This window comes from Amia ocellicauda, chromosome 9 (assembly GCF_036373705.1).
Source record: "Amia ocellicauda isolate fAmiCal2 chromosome 9, fAmiCal2.hap1, whole genome shotgun sequence".
NCBI classification, from domain to species: Eukaryota; Metazoa; Chordata; class Actinopteri; order Amiiformes; family Amiidae; genus Amia; species Amia ocellicauda.
In genome coordinates, this window is record NC_089858.1 from 37,105,973 (window position 1) to 37,122,990 (window position 17,018).

Below are 17,018 nucleotides of genomic sequence, written 5' to 3' on the forward strand. Positions count from 1 at the left end.
TATGTTACAGCCTTATTCCAAAATTGATTAAATTCATTATTTTCCTCAAAATTCTACAAACAATACCCCATAATGACAACGTGAAAGAAGTTTGTTTGAAATCTTTGCAAATTTATTAAAAATAAAAAACAAAAAAAGCACATGTACATAAGTATTCACAGCCTTTGCCATGACACGCAAAATTGAGCTCAGGTGCATCCTGTTTCCACTGATCATCCTTGAGATGTTGCTACAACTTGATTGGAGTCCACCTGTGGTCAATTCAGTTGATTGGACATGATTTGAAAAGGCACACACCTGTCTATATAAGGTCCCACAGTTAACAGTGCATGTCAGAGCACAAACCAAGCCATGAAGTCCAAGGAATTGTCTGTAGACCGCCGAGACAGGACTGTATCGAGGCACAGATCTGGGGAAGGGTACAGAAAAATTTCTGCAGCATTGAAGGTCCCAATGAGCACAGTGGCCTCCATCATCCGTAAATGGAAGGAGTTTGGAACCACCAGGACTCTTCCTAGAGCTGGCCGCCTGGCCAAACTGAGCGATCGGGGGAGAAGGGCCTTAGTCAGGGAGGTGAGCAAGAACCCGATGGTCACTCTGACAGAGCTCCAGCGTGTCTCTGGAGAGAGGAGAACCTTCCAGAAGAACAACCAGAAGACGGAAGCCACTCCTCAGTAAAAGGCACATGACAGCCCGCCTGGAGTTTTCCAAAAGGCACCTGAAGGACTCTCAGACCATGAGAAACAAAATGATCTGGTCTGATGAAACAAAGATTGACCTCATGTCTGGAGGAAACCAGGCACCGCTCATCACCTGGCCAATACCATCCCTACAGTGAAGCATGGTGGTGGCAGCATCATGCTGTGGGGATGTTTTTCAGCGGCAGGAACTGAGAGACTAGTCAGGATCGAGGGAAAGATGAATGCAGCAATCTACAGAGACATCCTTGATGAAAACCTGCTCCAGAGTTCTCTGGACCTCAGACTGGGGCGACGGTTCATCTTCCAACAGTACAATGACCCTAAGCACACAGCCAAGATAACAAAGGAGTGGCTACAGGACAACTCTGTGAATGTCCTTGAGTGGCCCAGCCAGAGCCCAGACTTGAACCCGATTGAACATCTCTGGAGAGATCTGAAAATGGCTGTGCACCGACGCTCCCCCATCCAACCTGATGGAGCTTGAGAGAGGTCCTGCAGAGAAGAATGGTGAAAACTGCCCAAAAATAGGTGTGCCAAACTTGTAGCATCATGCTCAAAAAGACTTGAGGATGTAATTGGTGCCAAAGGTGCTTCAACAAAGTATTGAGCAAAGGCTGTCAATACTTATGTACATGTGTTTTTTTTTTTTTTTTTTTTTTTGAAATCTTTGCAAATTTATTAAAAATAAAAAACAAACTTCTTTCACGTTGTCATTATGGGGTATTGTTCGTAGAATTTAGAGGAAAATAATGAATTTAATCAATTTTGGAATAAGGCTGTACCATAACAAAATGTGGAAAAAGAGAAGCGCTGTGAATACTTTCCGGATGCACTGTATAGGAGAATAAATTACTAAATTACAAGTACAGTCTGTAAGTAATTGCCGAAAGAAGGTCCGGGACCGGACTCTGGCACTGGAGGAACACAGTGGTCTGGAGGGGATGTATGGGGAGACGAGTGTCTGAAGGTAGCTTGGTGCAGTGTGGTCGAGACAGCGGTAGGTGAGGGTCAGTGGCGGGAGCCAGTGGAGGGAGCGGAGCAGTGGAGTAGCGTGTGCGAATCGGGCAGAGAGAATACCAGACGAGCCGCAGAGTTCTGGATGAGCTGGAGCGGCGGGTAGTAGTTGCAGGCAGGCCGGCCAGGCCTTATAGCATTTTGCTCTATGCATCTTTAATTCAAACTTGAATGACTATAATGTTCAGGTCAAGACCTTGAGATATGCCACACTCTTTCTGAAGAGCAACTCCCTGAAGCTGTAGATGACATAACTGAAAAAGCCAAGATGACCTTATTTCTCCCCTCTGACCTATGACCTATTTCAAGTTCATTACATACCGCAATGCTGTGATGTTTGGAAATATCTGAACACATCACAAAGGACTCACTTTGTTAGTACCCTGCAGTGGATAAATGCCCCATAGCTGTTATAATCAGAATAATAATAAAAAAGTCTTCTGTTTTCACTTTGTGCTTTGTCTTGTAACAATGCATGCTCAGCAAACCCCTACAGGAGAACAGCATGTTCCCAGGTGCTTAATTGGTTGCTATGTCAATGGTTTCTTGTGCCTTGCAAGCATTAGCATGCGTCTGTCTCTGTCTTGGTGTGTGTTGGGGGGAATAAGCTGTTACAAGTAATGTTAATGAAAGGAATATATTCACTGCCTCATTGTTCTTAAAGTCCAGTCCTCCAGGGAGTCCAGTGAGTGTCTCTGTAAATATTTGCCTTGTACTAGACTCTGGTTCAATTGGTTCAGTTCGTAATTAACTAATTAGGAGGAGGAATCAAAACCAGAAGTGCCTTGACCTACAAAGTCTGGATTCGACGCAGCTGGGTCTAAAAGGATTAGGACGAGGATGTGTCAGAGGAGAATTTGCAAGCTTGCTGTGTGACAGTGATATTTAATTTTCTTAAAAAAAAAAAAAATCAGCATTTCATTTTAATGCTGTACTTCTCCCAGACCGGCACTGGTTCAGAGCAACACTATGTCAAGCGGAGCCTTTTAAAAATCGACACTCAGCAGTCTAGTAATAAAGGCCTACCCCCCATTATTTTTCTTTCTCCTTTAAATGTCGAACTACAGGAGTGAGGTTTTCCAAGTGCCATGAGTCAAAGCCTGCGATTCTCACACAATCTTAAAAGCAATCAGCTTTAACGAGTTTGTTGATTCTCACAATGCAAGCTGCTCACGATGAATACAGGACGCAGTGGAATATATATAATGGAATAGAGATGTCATCAACAAGCCATTGCAATCAATACGAGGGAATTGTGTCCGCTGTTTAGTGGTGGCTTTATCTAGCTTGCCTTTTCTTGTAACTCAGGTTATTACCCCACATATATCCTTATTACAAAAGGATAAGTGCCTTGCAGCCTAGCAACATACAATTATTTGGATTGTTCGTAGGTTACGGTGGAAGTGGCTACAGGAATCAATTGACTTATGGAAACAGTAATTTTCACAAAACCGATGACATTGAGATGACAATAAATCAGACTTCTGTACATTCTTTATGCATCTGATCCCTGGATTATTCACTGTTCACATTAGTCCACTTTTGTTTCTTTTCAATTAAAACATATTTAACCTTAAAGTGATGTATTTCCTTATTTTTTACACATATACTATCTAAAGTCAGGGGAAACAATGAACACAAGGACAAACTGTATTCTTTAAGTTGACTTTATTTAAATGCAAAGGCATCTGGCGCCGTCTGGTGGCCACTACATGTAATTTCACAAAACAAAAATGCTTACATTTTGTACTTTTAACCCCCCCCAAGGACAAACCATATAATGATTCATTTGTCTGTCTTCGAAAAAAGTGCATATGATAAAATAAATAAATAACCCCCTATCCAATTTTCCATTAAAGTGGCAAACATGGGGGGTAAAATAAGTAATTATTGATAGTTCTGCACTAAATTGACTGTGAGCTTTTTCAGTGTGCGGTTTGAAAGGGCTCATGTAATATTCCCTCTGTGCTTTGACCTTCAAACCAGAAGACCCCTGTAGAGACTGACATTTCACTCCATGTCCCATGAAGCTAATAAGGGGTAGAAATAAGCCTTCAGTTAATAAGTGTGTATTATCTATGCAACTGAAAAGTTTTTAGCATACATAGTAGACAGACGTTTTACTTTTAGCACCGACTATCTGGGAGCAATATCTACCTACCTACTGTGTATCAGCTCTCCTTTGCACTTACAGTTAGGTCCATAAATATTTGCACAATTACACATTTGTCATCATTTTGGCTAAATGGATTTGAAAGGAAACAATCAAGATGTGATTTAAGTGTAGACTTTCATCTTTAATTTGAGGGTATCTACATCCAAATTGGGTGAATGGTGTAGGAATTAAACCCATTTTTATATGTGGTCCCCCAACTTTAGGGGCTCAAAAGTAATTGGACAAACTAACATAATCATGAATTAAATTGTGAGTTTCAATACTTGGTGGCAAATCCTTTGCAGTCAATGACTTCCTGAAGTCTGGAACCCATAGACATCACCAGATGCTGGGTTTCTTCCCTGGTGATTCTCTGCCAGGCCTGCACTGCAGCAGTCTTTAGTTCCTGCTTGTTCTTGGGGCGTTTTGCTTCAGTTTTGCCAATCAGAGAGAGAGCAAAAACATTAGGTGTGGCCAAATCAACTATTTGGTATATTCTTAAAAATAAATAATGCACTGGTGAGCTCAGGAACACCAAAAGGCCCGGAAGACCACGGAAAACAACTGTGGTGGATGACAGAAGAATTCATTCCCTGGTGAAGAAAAACCCCTTGACAACAGTTGGCCAGATCAAGAACACCCTCCAGGAGGTAGGTGTATCTGTGTCAAAGTCAACAATCAAGAGAAGACCAGAGTAAATACAGAGGGTTTACAACAAGATGGAAACAGGAAACAAGGAAGACCAGATTAGAGTTTGCCAAAAAACATCTAAAGAACCCTGTACAGTTCTGGAACAACATCCTATGGACACATGAGACAAAGATCAGCTTGTACCAGAATGATGGGAAGAGAAGAGTATGGAGAAGGGCAGGAACTGCTCATGATCCGAAGCATACCACCTCATCTGTGAAGCATGTTATGGCATGGGCATGTATGTCTGCCAAGGGAACTGGTTCCCTTATATTTATTGATGATGTGACTGCTGACAAAAGCAGCAGGATGAATTGTGAAGTGTTTAGGGGTATATTATCTGCTCAGATTCAGGCAAATGCTTCAAAACTCATTGGACGGCGCTTCACAGTGCAGATGGACAATGACCCGCAGCATACTGCGAAAGCAACCCAAGACTTTTTTAAGGTGAAGAAGTGGACTGTTCTGCAATGGCCAAGTCAATCACCTGACCTGAATCCAATTGAGCAGCATTTCACTTGCTGAAGGCAAAACTGAAGGAAAAACGCACGAAGAACAAGCAGGAACTAAAGACAGCTGCAGTGCAGGCCTGGCAGAGCATCACCAGAGAAGAAACCCAGCATCTCATGATGTCTATGGGTTCCAGACTTCAGGCAGTCATTGACTGCAACGGATTTGCCACTAAGTATTGAAACTCACAATTTAATTCATGATTATGTTAGTTTGTCCAAATACTTTTGAGCCCCTAAAACTGGGGGACCACATATAAAAATGGGTGTAATTCCTACACCGTTCACCCATTTTAGATGTAACTGCCCTCAAATTAAAGATGAAAGTCTACACTTAAAGTACTCTTGATTGTTTCCTTTCAAATCCATTGTGGTGGCATACAGAGCCAAAATGATGACAATTGTGTCACTGTCCAAATATTTATGGACCTAACTGTATTTAATGTTCTCATCATACTTATATATACTTATATATTTTCCTATACACTTGTGCAATTTGGAATTTGGAATTGCATTATGCCTTGAACTGTACTGTATTATTGCACTTTTGTATTGCTCTTATATTTTGTAAGTTGCCCTGGATAAATAAACAAATAAAGAAACAAACAAACAAACAAATAAATACATTAATAATAATACTAATACTAATACTATATATATATATATATATATATATATATATATATGGAAATGCACAACAAGAATACTATACTACTGTACTACTACTATTATTAACCATGACAATATGTCTTTAAATGTCTTAAAGGACTTTAGTTTGTTTTGCTTTTCCTCTTTGATTATAAACATGTATATACAACAATAATGATAACAACAAAAGTGTGCATTATTAAAAATACCATTGAAATAAAACATACACACGAAGGACAGATCTTCCCAAACTGTATGAAACACTGGTTTATAACTTTCCCCAAAGCAGATATCTGACTAAATCTAAAGGTATCATTTACAATGGTGACTGGTATTGATGCATGAGAGATTTAACAACTATAGTGTGTGTGAATTGTAATGGTTTTAATAAAAGTAATAAATAAAGTGCCTTGATCTGGTATGCTTACATAGCACTGTTGTGTAGAACTACTTGTATGTTTGTTGGCTCTAGTGCTTTTATCTGTTGGAGAACATGTTGTCCTCCACAGATATCCTCCATAGATAATTATATTATTATTATTATTATTATTATTAGTGTCAGACACCAAAATAGCTTTCATTTCATACTGTACACTCGTCCCTAATGTCCGAGACAGCAAACAGCCAATGAAACTCTCCCAGAAGGCCATGGTACTGAATATATTAGCTCGGTGCCGCAAGATCTTACCAGTTCAAACATTTCCCATGCATAACCTACATTTTCCAGGAATAAAACACACAATCCCTGTTGAGAAGCCGCAGTTTCTGTCTATGTCTGAAATCGCACTAATACCCATGAATTGACACCGTCGCTTGGACAGCACACACTACAAATAGCCAGCTGTGCGATGGCGTGTGTGCGCTGATCCTTCTGGTTCAAGCAAGTGATGATTGGGTGCATCACGTGTGATGCGTGAGATGTGTCGCCCAGCCCTCTTGTTACGCTCGACACATGACCCGTCTGATCTTGAGCCGCTTGTGGACACAGGGAAGGAACTGGGTCGATCCTGGTTTCTGTTTAATCGTGTTAATTTAGATTTCACATTTACTTTGTAAGATTCGGATTCTATCGAATTCCGTGTTCTATGTCGTTGCTATGGCTCAAGTAATCACATTAATCCTGTTAGACTGAGCAGACAGCTATTTGTGTTGTTTATTTCATTCTGTTTTAAATATAAGGTAATATATGCCCATGTTTAACGTGGGTGCGCATGAATTGTACTAATACAGGCGCAATGGAGGCTGATAAAAACGGATAGGACGCATGTTGCAATAACCAGTGATTTGGATGGCATAAGGGCTTGCTTGGCAGCTAATAATGACGGAAGCTGTGCAAGAATACATTAAATCCATTTATATTAGGCATAATTTGGTCTAGATTGCATGTTTAAAAAAAAAAAAAAAAGGGTTAGTCTTCTAATGCATTTCATGCTTTTATCCCATAGCTGCTATATTTGAGGGTGTTGCTGATATCATGTTTAAAAATGATAGAAATATGAATAAAATGACTTAATGAAACAATGCAATACAAAAGCCAACTGCCGAACAGAAAGAAAGGCAGGTATTTATGATAAGAAAGTGCGTCTGTCTTGCAAATCCTATTCTCGTTCAGGACGTCAGTAGCCACCTTTTTTACGCCGAACTCTCGCGAGACTTCTCGAGGCCGTGGGAAGACCCTTCCCAGCATGGCCGCTTCCTGATTTCACGTGTGCCACATCCAGGCCGGAGAGCACGTTTCACACATTTACACTTTACTGACTATATACAGGCTTTTTAAAAACGCGGCGAGTGTCGTTTCAAAAAGAGAGGCAAAATGCAGCACGACGACGTAAGTACCCCGTTTCGCAACATGGCTTTAGATGTAAAGATACAGCGCCGGGGTGGCCATAGTTTTTTATGCCTGATTTCAGATGAGGAGTTTGATCTCCTGACGTCTTTAAACGCGAGGGATAGTGTCTCGGGGGCTTTGTGATCTCGACCTAAACAACAAACAAAAATGGAAATGTTTATTTTCCTTGTGTGTTATTGTGTTCTATAACAGTGTTTTCAAACACCTGGGTCTCATTGTAGGTAATTTGGGACATCATTGGGAACAAGCAGTTCTGCTCCTACAAAGTCAAGTAAGTGCGTCTTCAGTTGTCTATGTTTGTCCTGTAATTAAAAAAGAATAATTCAAGAGTAATTAAAAAGGAAAACACTGATCGCTTGAGCTGGTGTTGTCTCGGGTTATTATAAGCGAACGAGCAAACTTTGTATGATGATGGATTGCACTGCAGATGGATCCTGTAACGGTGTCTGTACTTCTGTGCCTGATCTGTCTCTACAGCACACACTACTATTAGACTATCTATTACACCATTACTGTGTTTCCTTTCAGTTTAATTTAATTAGGACATGTTGATAAATAGTGTACTCATTTAGCACCTTCTCTAATATATATACTTTTGTGACCACTTTCGTTTGCTAACAAATGTATAATAATTATAGCTCAATATAGACCTTTGTATGTATTTGTTTCCCTTTTTGTCCTGTAGAACAAAGAATCAGAATTTTTGCCGGAATGAATACAACATCACTGGTGTTTGTAACCGGTCCTCATGCCCGCTGTCAAACAGTCAGTATGCTACGATCAGAGAAGAGAAAGGTACAGTTTACACCCCTGCTCCTCACGGCTCAATTCTGTGTGGTTTCGAAACATTTTGCAGAAAAGGCCGACTCCCATTTGCCCGCACAGTATGTCTATTTCTAAACGCATAGTACTCAGAGTAACACATTTGGTGGACTCAGCTTTTTCATCATCATCATCATCATAATATTTTGTTTTGGTCTCTTTAGTACTTTGATGTAAATATGTGCATTTTCCTTTCATAGAGGTTTCTGTCTCACAATGGTCCAAAAGTTATTCAGTGCGAAAGCAATAGGTGTCAATTTGGAGTTTGTTCTTTGTAGAAAAGGTTTCGTAGAGATGAAGGTGATCTCTTGTGTAAGCTTGACTTGACCCTCTTTTCTGTCTTTACCCTCTGTTGACAGGCCAGTGTTTCCTGTACATGAAGGTGATCGAGAGAGCGGCTTTCCCCGCCAGAATGTGGGAGAAGGTCTGTATTGCTGTATAGATATAGTGCTTTTTTAAGGCTGGTTATGACTCTGTGTTAATGCATCAGTGTTCAGGTCACCCCAGCAGCATTAACGCTTTATCAGTACAACTTCTGTATATTTAGGATTTTTATATACATAATTGTGTTAAGCAACAATGAAATGGACAGCATCAGCATAAGAACCTGGGAGAAGACTTACATAAATTCAGTTAAGACAGGCATAGCAAATGCAGTTTTAAATTAAAAGTTATCTCATAGTTTTTTTTATTGGGTGTATTTAAAATATTAACATTTAATTTTTGAAATCTGACTCTGCATCCATCCTGGAGATTAATTACCCACAGGACCTTCTGCAGCCTTTAAGTGATATGATAAATTAATTCTCTTGTAATAAATCCATCATGCAATTAGACCAATTGAAACCTGTGAGGGCTGGAGCAATAGTCAAAAGCTAAGGCAACAGCCTGGGGAACACATTTGCCAACCCTGAGTTAAGTTGTGTTAACCGCTGGGGTGAAATGAAGACCACACAGCCCAGTATTTTGTGGTCTTTAAAGATTTTTAAACCTCTTTCTGCAGGTAAAACTGAGCAAAAACTACGAGAAAGCTCTAGAACAGATTGACGAAAACCTCATCTACTGGCCTCGCTTCCTCAGACACAAGTGTAAGCAGCGCTTCACCAAGATCACCCAGTACCTCATCCGAATCCGCAAGCTCACCCTCAAACGGCAGTAAGTGTTCCTGATCGAATCGCTCCACAAACCACATATACGTGGCAAATTAAATGTAGTTTTAAATGAGGCAAACCATTCTGAAGCAGGTTTAAAGAAGTGATTTTGCAAAACCAATAACGGGTCTATTTCTGAAATTGGCAAGTGCATTAAAAACAGAGATGGTTTACCAATGAATACATAATTGACAAGTCTTACTTTTTAACAGCTACCTATAGGTTTACTTGTTTTCAAGGAGTAACAAGTCTCCCCTGAATGCATGCATTCATATTGATCAGGGCACTCTGATACAGGTGTATGCATAAATTTTTTGTGCTAATAGGGGAATTCATGTGTATTGTTCTTAATATGGAACTTTTGTGTTTGTTTTTGTTTCCAGGAGGAAACTTGTTCCTCTCAGTAGAAAAGTAGAGAGGAGAGAAAAAAGAAGAGAGGTAAACTGCTCTTTTATGTTTTACATATATTGCACTTAACTTGGGCTGCCTTTAGCAAATTGATATCAGGGAGGTATCAAGCATTGGGTGAACACGCTGGAAGTATGTTACTATACTTGATGTAGTGAAAAAATATTTAAACACACGTCAGGATGTAAATGTTTGTCCATGTCGTGTTGCAGGAGAAAGCCCTGGTGGCTGCTCAGCTGGAGAACGCCATCGAGAAGGAGCTGCTGGAAAGACTGAAACAGGGAACGGTAAGAACACTTTCTCTTCAGTCTTGAAATGAAGGACCTTATTGGAAACGGCTGAACCACTTCCCCTTCGATGCAGTGTGTTTATGGCTCTTGTGACCTAGTTACCTTTGTGTTTTAACATGGCTGCCATTAAGGATATTGTTCGTCTCAACATTTGGTCCACAAGAGGACTTTGAAAGGGCAAGGGGGTATAAGCGAACGTTCCTGCTTTTATTTCGCGGTGTCGTCAACGCAGAGCTAGGTGAGGTACAGCAGGCATAACCGGTGATGTTGCTCGCATGTTTCAGTATGGAGACATCTACAATTTCCCAGTCCACGCGTTTGACAAAGCTCTGGAGGGACAGGATGCCGAGAGTGAGACGGATTCCTCAGAGGGAGAGGAGGAGGTGGACGACGAGGTGAGGCTGCTTCCATGTCTCTATCTATCTATCTATCTATCCATCTATCGATCATAGAAATCAATGTATTTTTTCTGTAGAATATTATCCTCACTGTTTTCAATTGGTTTTGTGATTCCAATATAAATGATATACTTCACATCTTATTAAATAATCTAGATGTTTTTAACTGTACCTTAGATTACCGTTCAGGTTCTCTACGAGTTTTATTCTTGGTTGAAACAAGGTTATTTTCTCTCGATTCCTGGAGAAGCCGGACATTTTACCTTCTCACACAGCAGAGAAAACCCTGCATTATTTTGGTCAAGGGTCTATTCATTAGCTTTTCTCCACAGGATGTTGGAAAGCGAGAGTTTGTGGCAGACGACGAGGTAGAAGAGAGTGACCTGAGTGACTTTGAGGTAAAATCACAACACAATCTGCTTTGAATGAGACTCCAAATCGCCCGTGTGCATTAGAAGCATTTGCACAGAAATCTCAAGCAGATGGAAATTGCTGCTTTAAAACCAGAGACGAGAGAACTTCCTGATTACAGCTGATCAGAGTAATGTCTGCTCAAAGCACACAGCTTCCTGGAAACAGCCACTGCTTGAACCAGTATAATGATGTTGCAGAGCCTTCAAGCTGCCTAATAGTCATCACTGGAACACTGCTTCAGACTTGGAGATAATGATGTGTTCATTCAGTCTTGATTGCTTATCCCCAATGGGGACTTTGTATAATGGGACATAAACTTGAAAGTGCTTCCAGGGGCTACATTCACATATTCACTTACTTGGAGAAGTGATTGTTAAAGTTTTGATCTGTTAACAAAGCACTTCTGCCACATTTTACTGTTTGAGAGGGATATATAAGTATCTGCTACAGTAATCATGAAATATATGCAGTTTGTGGATTAATCTACACTCCCTTGGGGAGAGGAGGCAGGGGTAAACAAAATGGGTGAAAAAAACAGTACAGCATATTCTGATTTATTCACCACCTTCTATAAATGTGTCACAAGGGTCCCAGCTTTTGAAAATAGAACCACTTTGATGACTCAACGTATTTTAATTTACAATAGGAGTCTTATTTGTAAACATAATGGTGGCAGTCACATTATTATTATTATTATTATTATTTATTTGTTGGCAGATGCCCTTATCCAGAGCAATACAAAATGCAATAATACACTGCAGTTCAAAACATAATACAATCTTAAGTTAGTTCTGAAGACCTAAGGGGACATCTGTATATATTTTAATTATTTTGCAGGAAATGAACAAACTGAAGGCCAGCAGTGATGAGGAGGAGGAAGAGGAGGAATCAAGTGCGGAGGAAGAGTCCGAGCTAGAATCCGAGGAGGAGGAGGAGATGGAGACGGAGGGGGCGGCCTCTGCTAGGAAGAAGTCAAAGGGCAAGATGCCTCTGAAAGGACCTTTCAGGAGGAAGAGAGCCTACGTGGAGATCGAGTACGAGCAAGAAACGGAGCCCGTGGCCAAGGAGAAAGCCACATAGAACCCCCTTCTGTAAAGACTGTGAAAGCAAGGTTATTGAAGACTGCAATCATTCAGATTCCCCTCATCAGCAGTGCCTATTATAGCTGACTTCTGTGACCGTTTTTTATTTAATGAAAGCACCTCCAAATATAAACACCAAGGCCAGGAGATGGACTGTTCTCTACTGTAATATCCCTGCATTTTCAGTGGTGAATATTGTGTAGCTACATGGACAAGCTTAAGTCGACTTCTATTGTCTGGACTGCGTTCATTCTGAGATGCGCTAAATGTGTAGTAAATGGATGTACAAGGTATCTGGCATAAAACTTTTTTTTTAATTCAAATATTTGTATCTGTGTCATTTTTGAGGGTTTATCTCCCATCTTAATGGTTTGGGTTACTTTGTTACTGTATATAATTTGGTAAATATCATTTCTACATTTGTATATATCAGAAATAATGTTATTTAGCAATTCTTTTAGCCAAGGGCATCTTGCATGGATGCATAATCACACAGTATCTTGTGTATACTATGAAAGATCTACACATTAAAGTGAATAAAACCAAGGTATTGCAGAAGACTAGAATGGTCTATATGTGTCTGCACAGCCCTGTCTTAAGGAGGCAAAGGAAGGTGGTAAGATTAGTCCTTATGCTCTTGAGTTTTATCGGGGTCATACCCGGTGACTTGTTTTCAAATCCAGTGGCTGCATATGAGACACGTGGATGGAGAGGAAGCCGTAAGATGCCGATTCCAGTGTGGGTTAGACCTGCAAATGTTCCAGTGTTTGTGGGGTGGAATGCCATATGGGCAGCAGCAGTGGGTTGTGGGTTCAATCCCAGGAGGGGGACACTGCTGTTGTATCCTTAAGCAATGCACTGTACTAAGATAAAACCCCATCTGTATAAATGGGCAATTGTATGTATAAATAATGTGATATATTGTAACTGGTGTAAATCACCCTCAATAAGGGTATCAGCTAATAAATATAATAACATGGATGATTCTGTGAACCATGTATGGAAACCACCTTGGACTGATGTATGACCAAAATATAATAGTAAATGTTTGTATTGGAATTGCATAGTAGCTGCTCCACTAGTATACTTCTTATCATTATTACAACTATATTGTTTAAAACACAATACCAAAATAATATATACAGCTCTGGAAACAATTAAGAGACCACTCCAAGTTCAGAAATCAATGTTAAGTGGTATCTTAATTGTCTCCAGAGCTGTATATGTGTATGTATGTATATATATGCTCATAATCATAGTATGGGGTAAATGTAGAGTCATGAGAGTGGGATTAAAAAACATTGACAGTGACGCAGAAAGATCGCACATGACGTGTGTCCGGAAGAATGTGCGTATTTCCGGTTGATTACCATAAATACGTTTCCGGATCCGTGCGCAGATGAGAGCGGGCAGGTGAGAGACGCGCAGGTCTTGCTGGGAAACGCAGGTAAGTTGCGTTTGTTTGATCTCCTTAACTTTGCGCTTGCGGGAGAGTGTAAATGAATGTTTGTGCGTTGTAGCTCACCTCGGAAAAGCACTGATTTATTTTAATTTTAACTTTAGATGTTGGTTTGTATTATCAGGGAAAATTAGGCAGGCGCTGTGTAGTTTCTCACGCTACGCACAAGCACGCACAGCAGGTCGAAACGGGTGAAAGTGCAGCCGTCAATCTAACCACCCTGTCAGACGACAGAACTAAATCCCTTGAAGTGACTGCACCGTACGATCCCAGTGACGTTTATAACATGGATGAAACAGGACTTTTTGTACAGGTTGCAACCGGATCGTTCCCTGTCAAGCAGTAACCTGACGAAGGGGAGACGGAAAATGAAGGGCAGAGTTACTGTGGTCCTGTGCGCGAATGCAGATGCACAGACAAACTGAAATCCCCAAACCCCCGACGCCTTACACACTTTAATGTGGATCTCTACGCCAAATACTGTGCACGCATGCCGGACAGCGAGCTTGTTTGCACAGTGAATGCACAATGCAACAACCCATCATCCCAAACGGCTGACCAATGTACCTGTGACAGTCCAGAACTGTTTCTTGCATGTGAAGATCATGCCAAAAACAGAAGTGCAAGTTATGGATGCCACTCTGTACCAGGACGAATTGAACAGGGCAGCTATAGTGCTGTCAGCGACGATGCCGTGTCAGCTGTCAATCATTCTGCACCACCGTCTCCGCTACCTGCTCGCCAGGCTTTGCATACGCTGTCCGGACACAGCCGTCACTCTTCTGAAAAAAGCTGAAGACACAGCATTTAACCCATGTAAAGCATGGGCGACTTCATTAAACCACAAAACACAAAGGCCAAAAGGAGAATACAACCAAATGTGCTGTGAGAGGTTTGATAAATGAAGCCCAACACATCCAAAGCAGAAGACTGCTGTAGATTCTCTTTTTAAGTGTGAATGTAGGCTTGCATATTAAGCACATTGTTATTTCTGTTTGAACTGGAGTTAAACAATGCTATGTGTCATTCATTGCTTTTTGAAAATAAATACGGTAGATTTAAACGTTGGTGATACTGTAAAAACACAATTTTTGCCACGTATAGTAAATGACCCCCCGTCCATTACTGTAGAAACATGTATATACATTTATTTAAAAAAAATAGTAATTGCAGGAAATACTACAGTACTTTTAAATACTGTACAAAATTACTGTACTACAGTAGGACTACAATAACCTAATAGCTCCCTTCATCTTGAATGTGACCTAACATCTTGTCTGCATTTGGCTTTTACAATAAAGGATGTAAGACTTATATATTGTATTCACTTGTGTAAATTGAAATGTGTAAAATGTATTATGGTTTGGATTGCACTGTAATTTATAAATTTGAATTTGTAATGTTTTATGCCTTGAACTGTACTGTATTTTTGCACTTTGTATTGTGCTTATAAGGGTGCCAGTCTGCCACTAAATAAATAATAATAATTCTAGTTGCAAAATCCTATTTACTGGCATAAGGTGTATGGAGTATAGATTCATAGCATATGGTTTGTGTCCTGGGGTTAAGAAGGTTAAGATATTGGTTGATTTTGTTTCCCCTTTAAAGGAGTATACTGGACATTTTTAGAATCAGTCTAACAAACAAGTACTGTAGTGAATTTAACTGTAGGTGTTACTGTTATATCTTGATTAGAGACTGGTTATTCATGGTATTACTATGTTGCACATCGCAGTGTTTTAAATGCAGTGTTAATCCTTTTGTACCTTGCACAATTACTCAAGACACATTTGTTTAGACTGTGCTTGTAATTAACAGCTTATTCTCCTGAGCTGTTCAGCACTCCTGTAATGTTGCACTTTATTTAACTATGCTAGCTCTCCAGTTGTTACTTGCTTTCTTCTGTTCCCTCTCCCTTTAGCTGTCCACACTTGTTACCTCTTTGAACAAGGATGTATTTTTATGAACTGCACTTTTGTCATTCTTAAATTGTACTCATGATTAATTTGAATGTTGTATTAATGCACTTTTTGTAGTAATGCAAATGCTTCTGTAACCTGTAATTGTCTGAATGGGGGTGTGCTGGCAGGCTTGTTTTGGAGGCTAATGTTTCTTGTTTCAGGTGACTGAGGAGTGCAGGGCACAGGGATGCAGAGGCCACAGCTGGTGTGATGAGACAAGTGCTGCTAAGGAGGAGCGCCTTCTGCTGGTAACAGTGCTGCAGGTGGACCTGTAACAACTGCAGTTGGTTTTGAAATAAAGTGTCAGTGCAAAGTAGAGGTGTGATGTGTTGATTATGCTGGTCCTGGGTGGGGCCCAGAGAGGCTGAAGAGTGTGAGTGTGAGTGTGTGGTGCTAGAACAAGATAGAGGTGGTACTCAGTTTAATTACAGGTCAAAGATCAGATTTAAATGGGTATAAGTCACCCCCATAGTTCCAGCAAGGCAAAAGGTCAAAGGTTAGAGTTTAAAGGGTAAAGGTCAGAGTTCAGAGGGGAGAAGCTCAACCCATAAGTCCAACAAATCACACACTGGGTCGAAGATTAGATCTCAAAGGATAAGGGTTGGAGGTTTAAGGTCACCCCACAGTTCCCCCAACACAAACAATAGGTCAAGGCCACAAATGCTTCAGGAACAGCTGTCAAATACTCTTTATTGACAATTCAAAACATTACCATGATGCTCCAGACTGAAACACTGCCAACCTGAAAGACAAGAGAGAACCATCAGTCACATCACCACTGCATTATAACAGCACACCCCTGCCTGCCACCCTCACCTGGAGCTCTGCCACCTACCAAGACAAACACTACTGTTAAAACACACACCCATCTCTCAGGCTTTCACCTCCCATTACACACCACAACAGCAGCAACCTGGGGGGGTAATACACCTGGTCAATTTACAAATGCACAGATGCCACTCGGGGAATAGAGGGAGTGGAAAGGAAACAATAATCCAGTCCGCTGCTACAACCACTCTGTTCATCAACCTATGAAATTAAAACTAAAGTGCAGCAACATATTTATTGCATAAAATGGGGGAAAAGGACATACAACTCTAACACCGAAACTAAGGTCTTCTACCACAGCAACCAGGCTCTTTCCTTCCCTGCTGGCTTCCTCAGTTTTCCCACACAAGTCTGTAAAAACTGCCACACCTCCCTCCCCCTAACCAGTAACTCCCAATCCCCATATAGCACTTGCATTAGTACAGTCCTCAATCCCTCCGGCTCGCCCTGCCCAGCCCTCCAATGTCTCTCTACAGTGGCCTTCCTCAATACACCCCTGTGCTTTCTCATCTGCAGTCTCCCATCCGTCAGTTCACCACACCAGCCTCCTAGCACTGCCCGTATCCAATTCAAGACCCTGATCCTTACCTGCTGCTCTCTGCACCGAGCTGCTCCTTCCAACGTCCAGCCAATATCCCC

At 40.8% G+C, this 17,018-nt stretch overlaps 1 protein-coding gene, 1 long non-coding RNA gene and 1 other non-coding gene across 3 annotated transcripts; all 3 read left to right on the forward strand.

Moving 5' to 3' along the window:
- Positions 1–6,582: 6,582 nt before the first annotated feature.
- Positions 6,583–6,684, forward strand: LOC136759528 (small nucleolar RNA U13). Its single transcript, XR_010820051.1, has one exon. It is a non-coding gene; the product is annotated as a small nucleolar RNA U13 (small nucleolar RNA).
- On the forward strand, positions 6,605–12,454 carry mak16 (MAK16 homolog (S. cerevisiae)). The gene is made up of 10 exons (XM_066714380.1): positions 6,605–7,545; positions 7,788–7,837; positions 8,252–8,361; positions 8,748–8,812; positions 9,392–9,543; positions 9,923–9,977; positions 10,160–10,234; positions 10,522–10,632; positions 10,968–11,033; positions 11,887–12,454. Exons 1-10 carry the CDS (start codon positions 7,531–7,533, stop codon positions 12,127–12,129), a joined length of 942 nt encoding a protein of 313 aa, XP_066570477.1. The 5' UTR covers positions 6,605–7,530; the 3' UTR covers positions 12,130–12,454.
- A 1,071-nt stretch (positions 12,455–13,525) lies between these two features.
- Positions 13,526–15,864, forward strand: LOC136759400 (uncharacterized). Its single transcript, XR_010820024.1, has 2 exons — positions 13,526–13,578; positions 13,715–15,864. It is a non-coding gene; the product is annotated as an uncharacterized LOC136759400 (long non-coding RNA).
- The last annotated feature ends 1,154 nt before the right edge of the window (positions 15,865–17,018 follow it).

What these genes read in the sequence shown, in the direction of transcription:
- mak16 (XM_066714380.1), top strand. An exon ending in CCGCCAGAATGTGGGAGAAG is followed by an intron (nt 8,813 to 9,391) that starts GTCTGTATTGCT and finishes CTCTTTCTGCAG; the next exon opens with GTAAAACTGAGCAAAAACTA. An exon ending in AAGCTCACCCTCAAACGGCA is followed by an intron (nt 9,544 to 9,922) that starts GTAAGTGTTCCT and finishes TTTTGTTTCCAG; the next exon opens with GAGGAAACTTGTTCCTCTCA.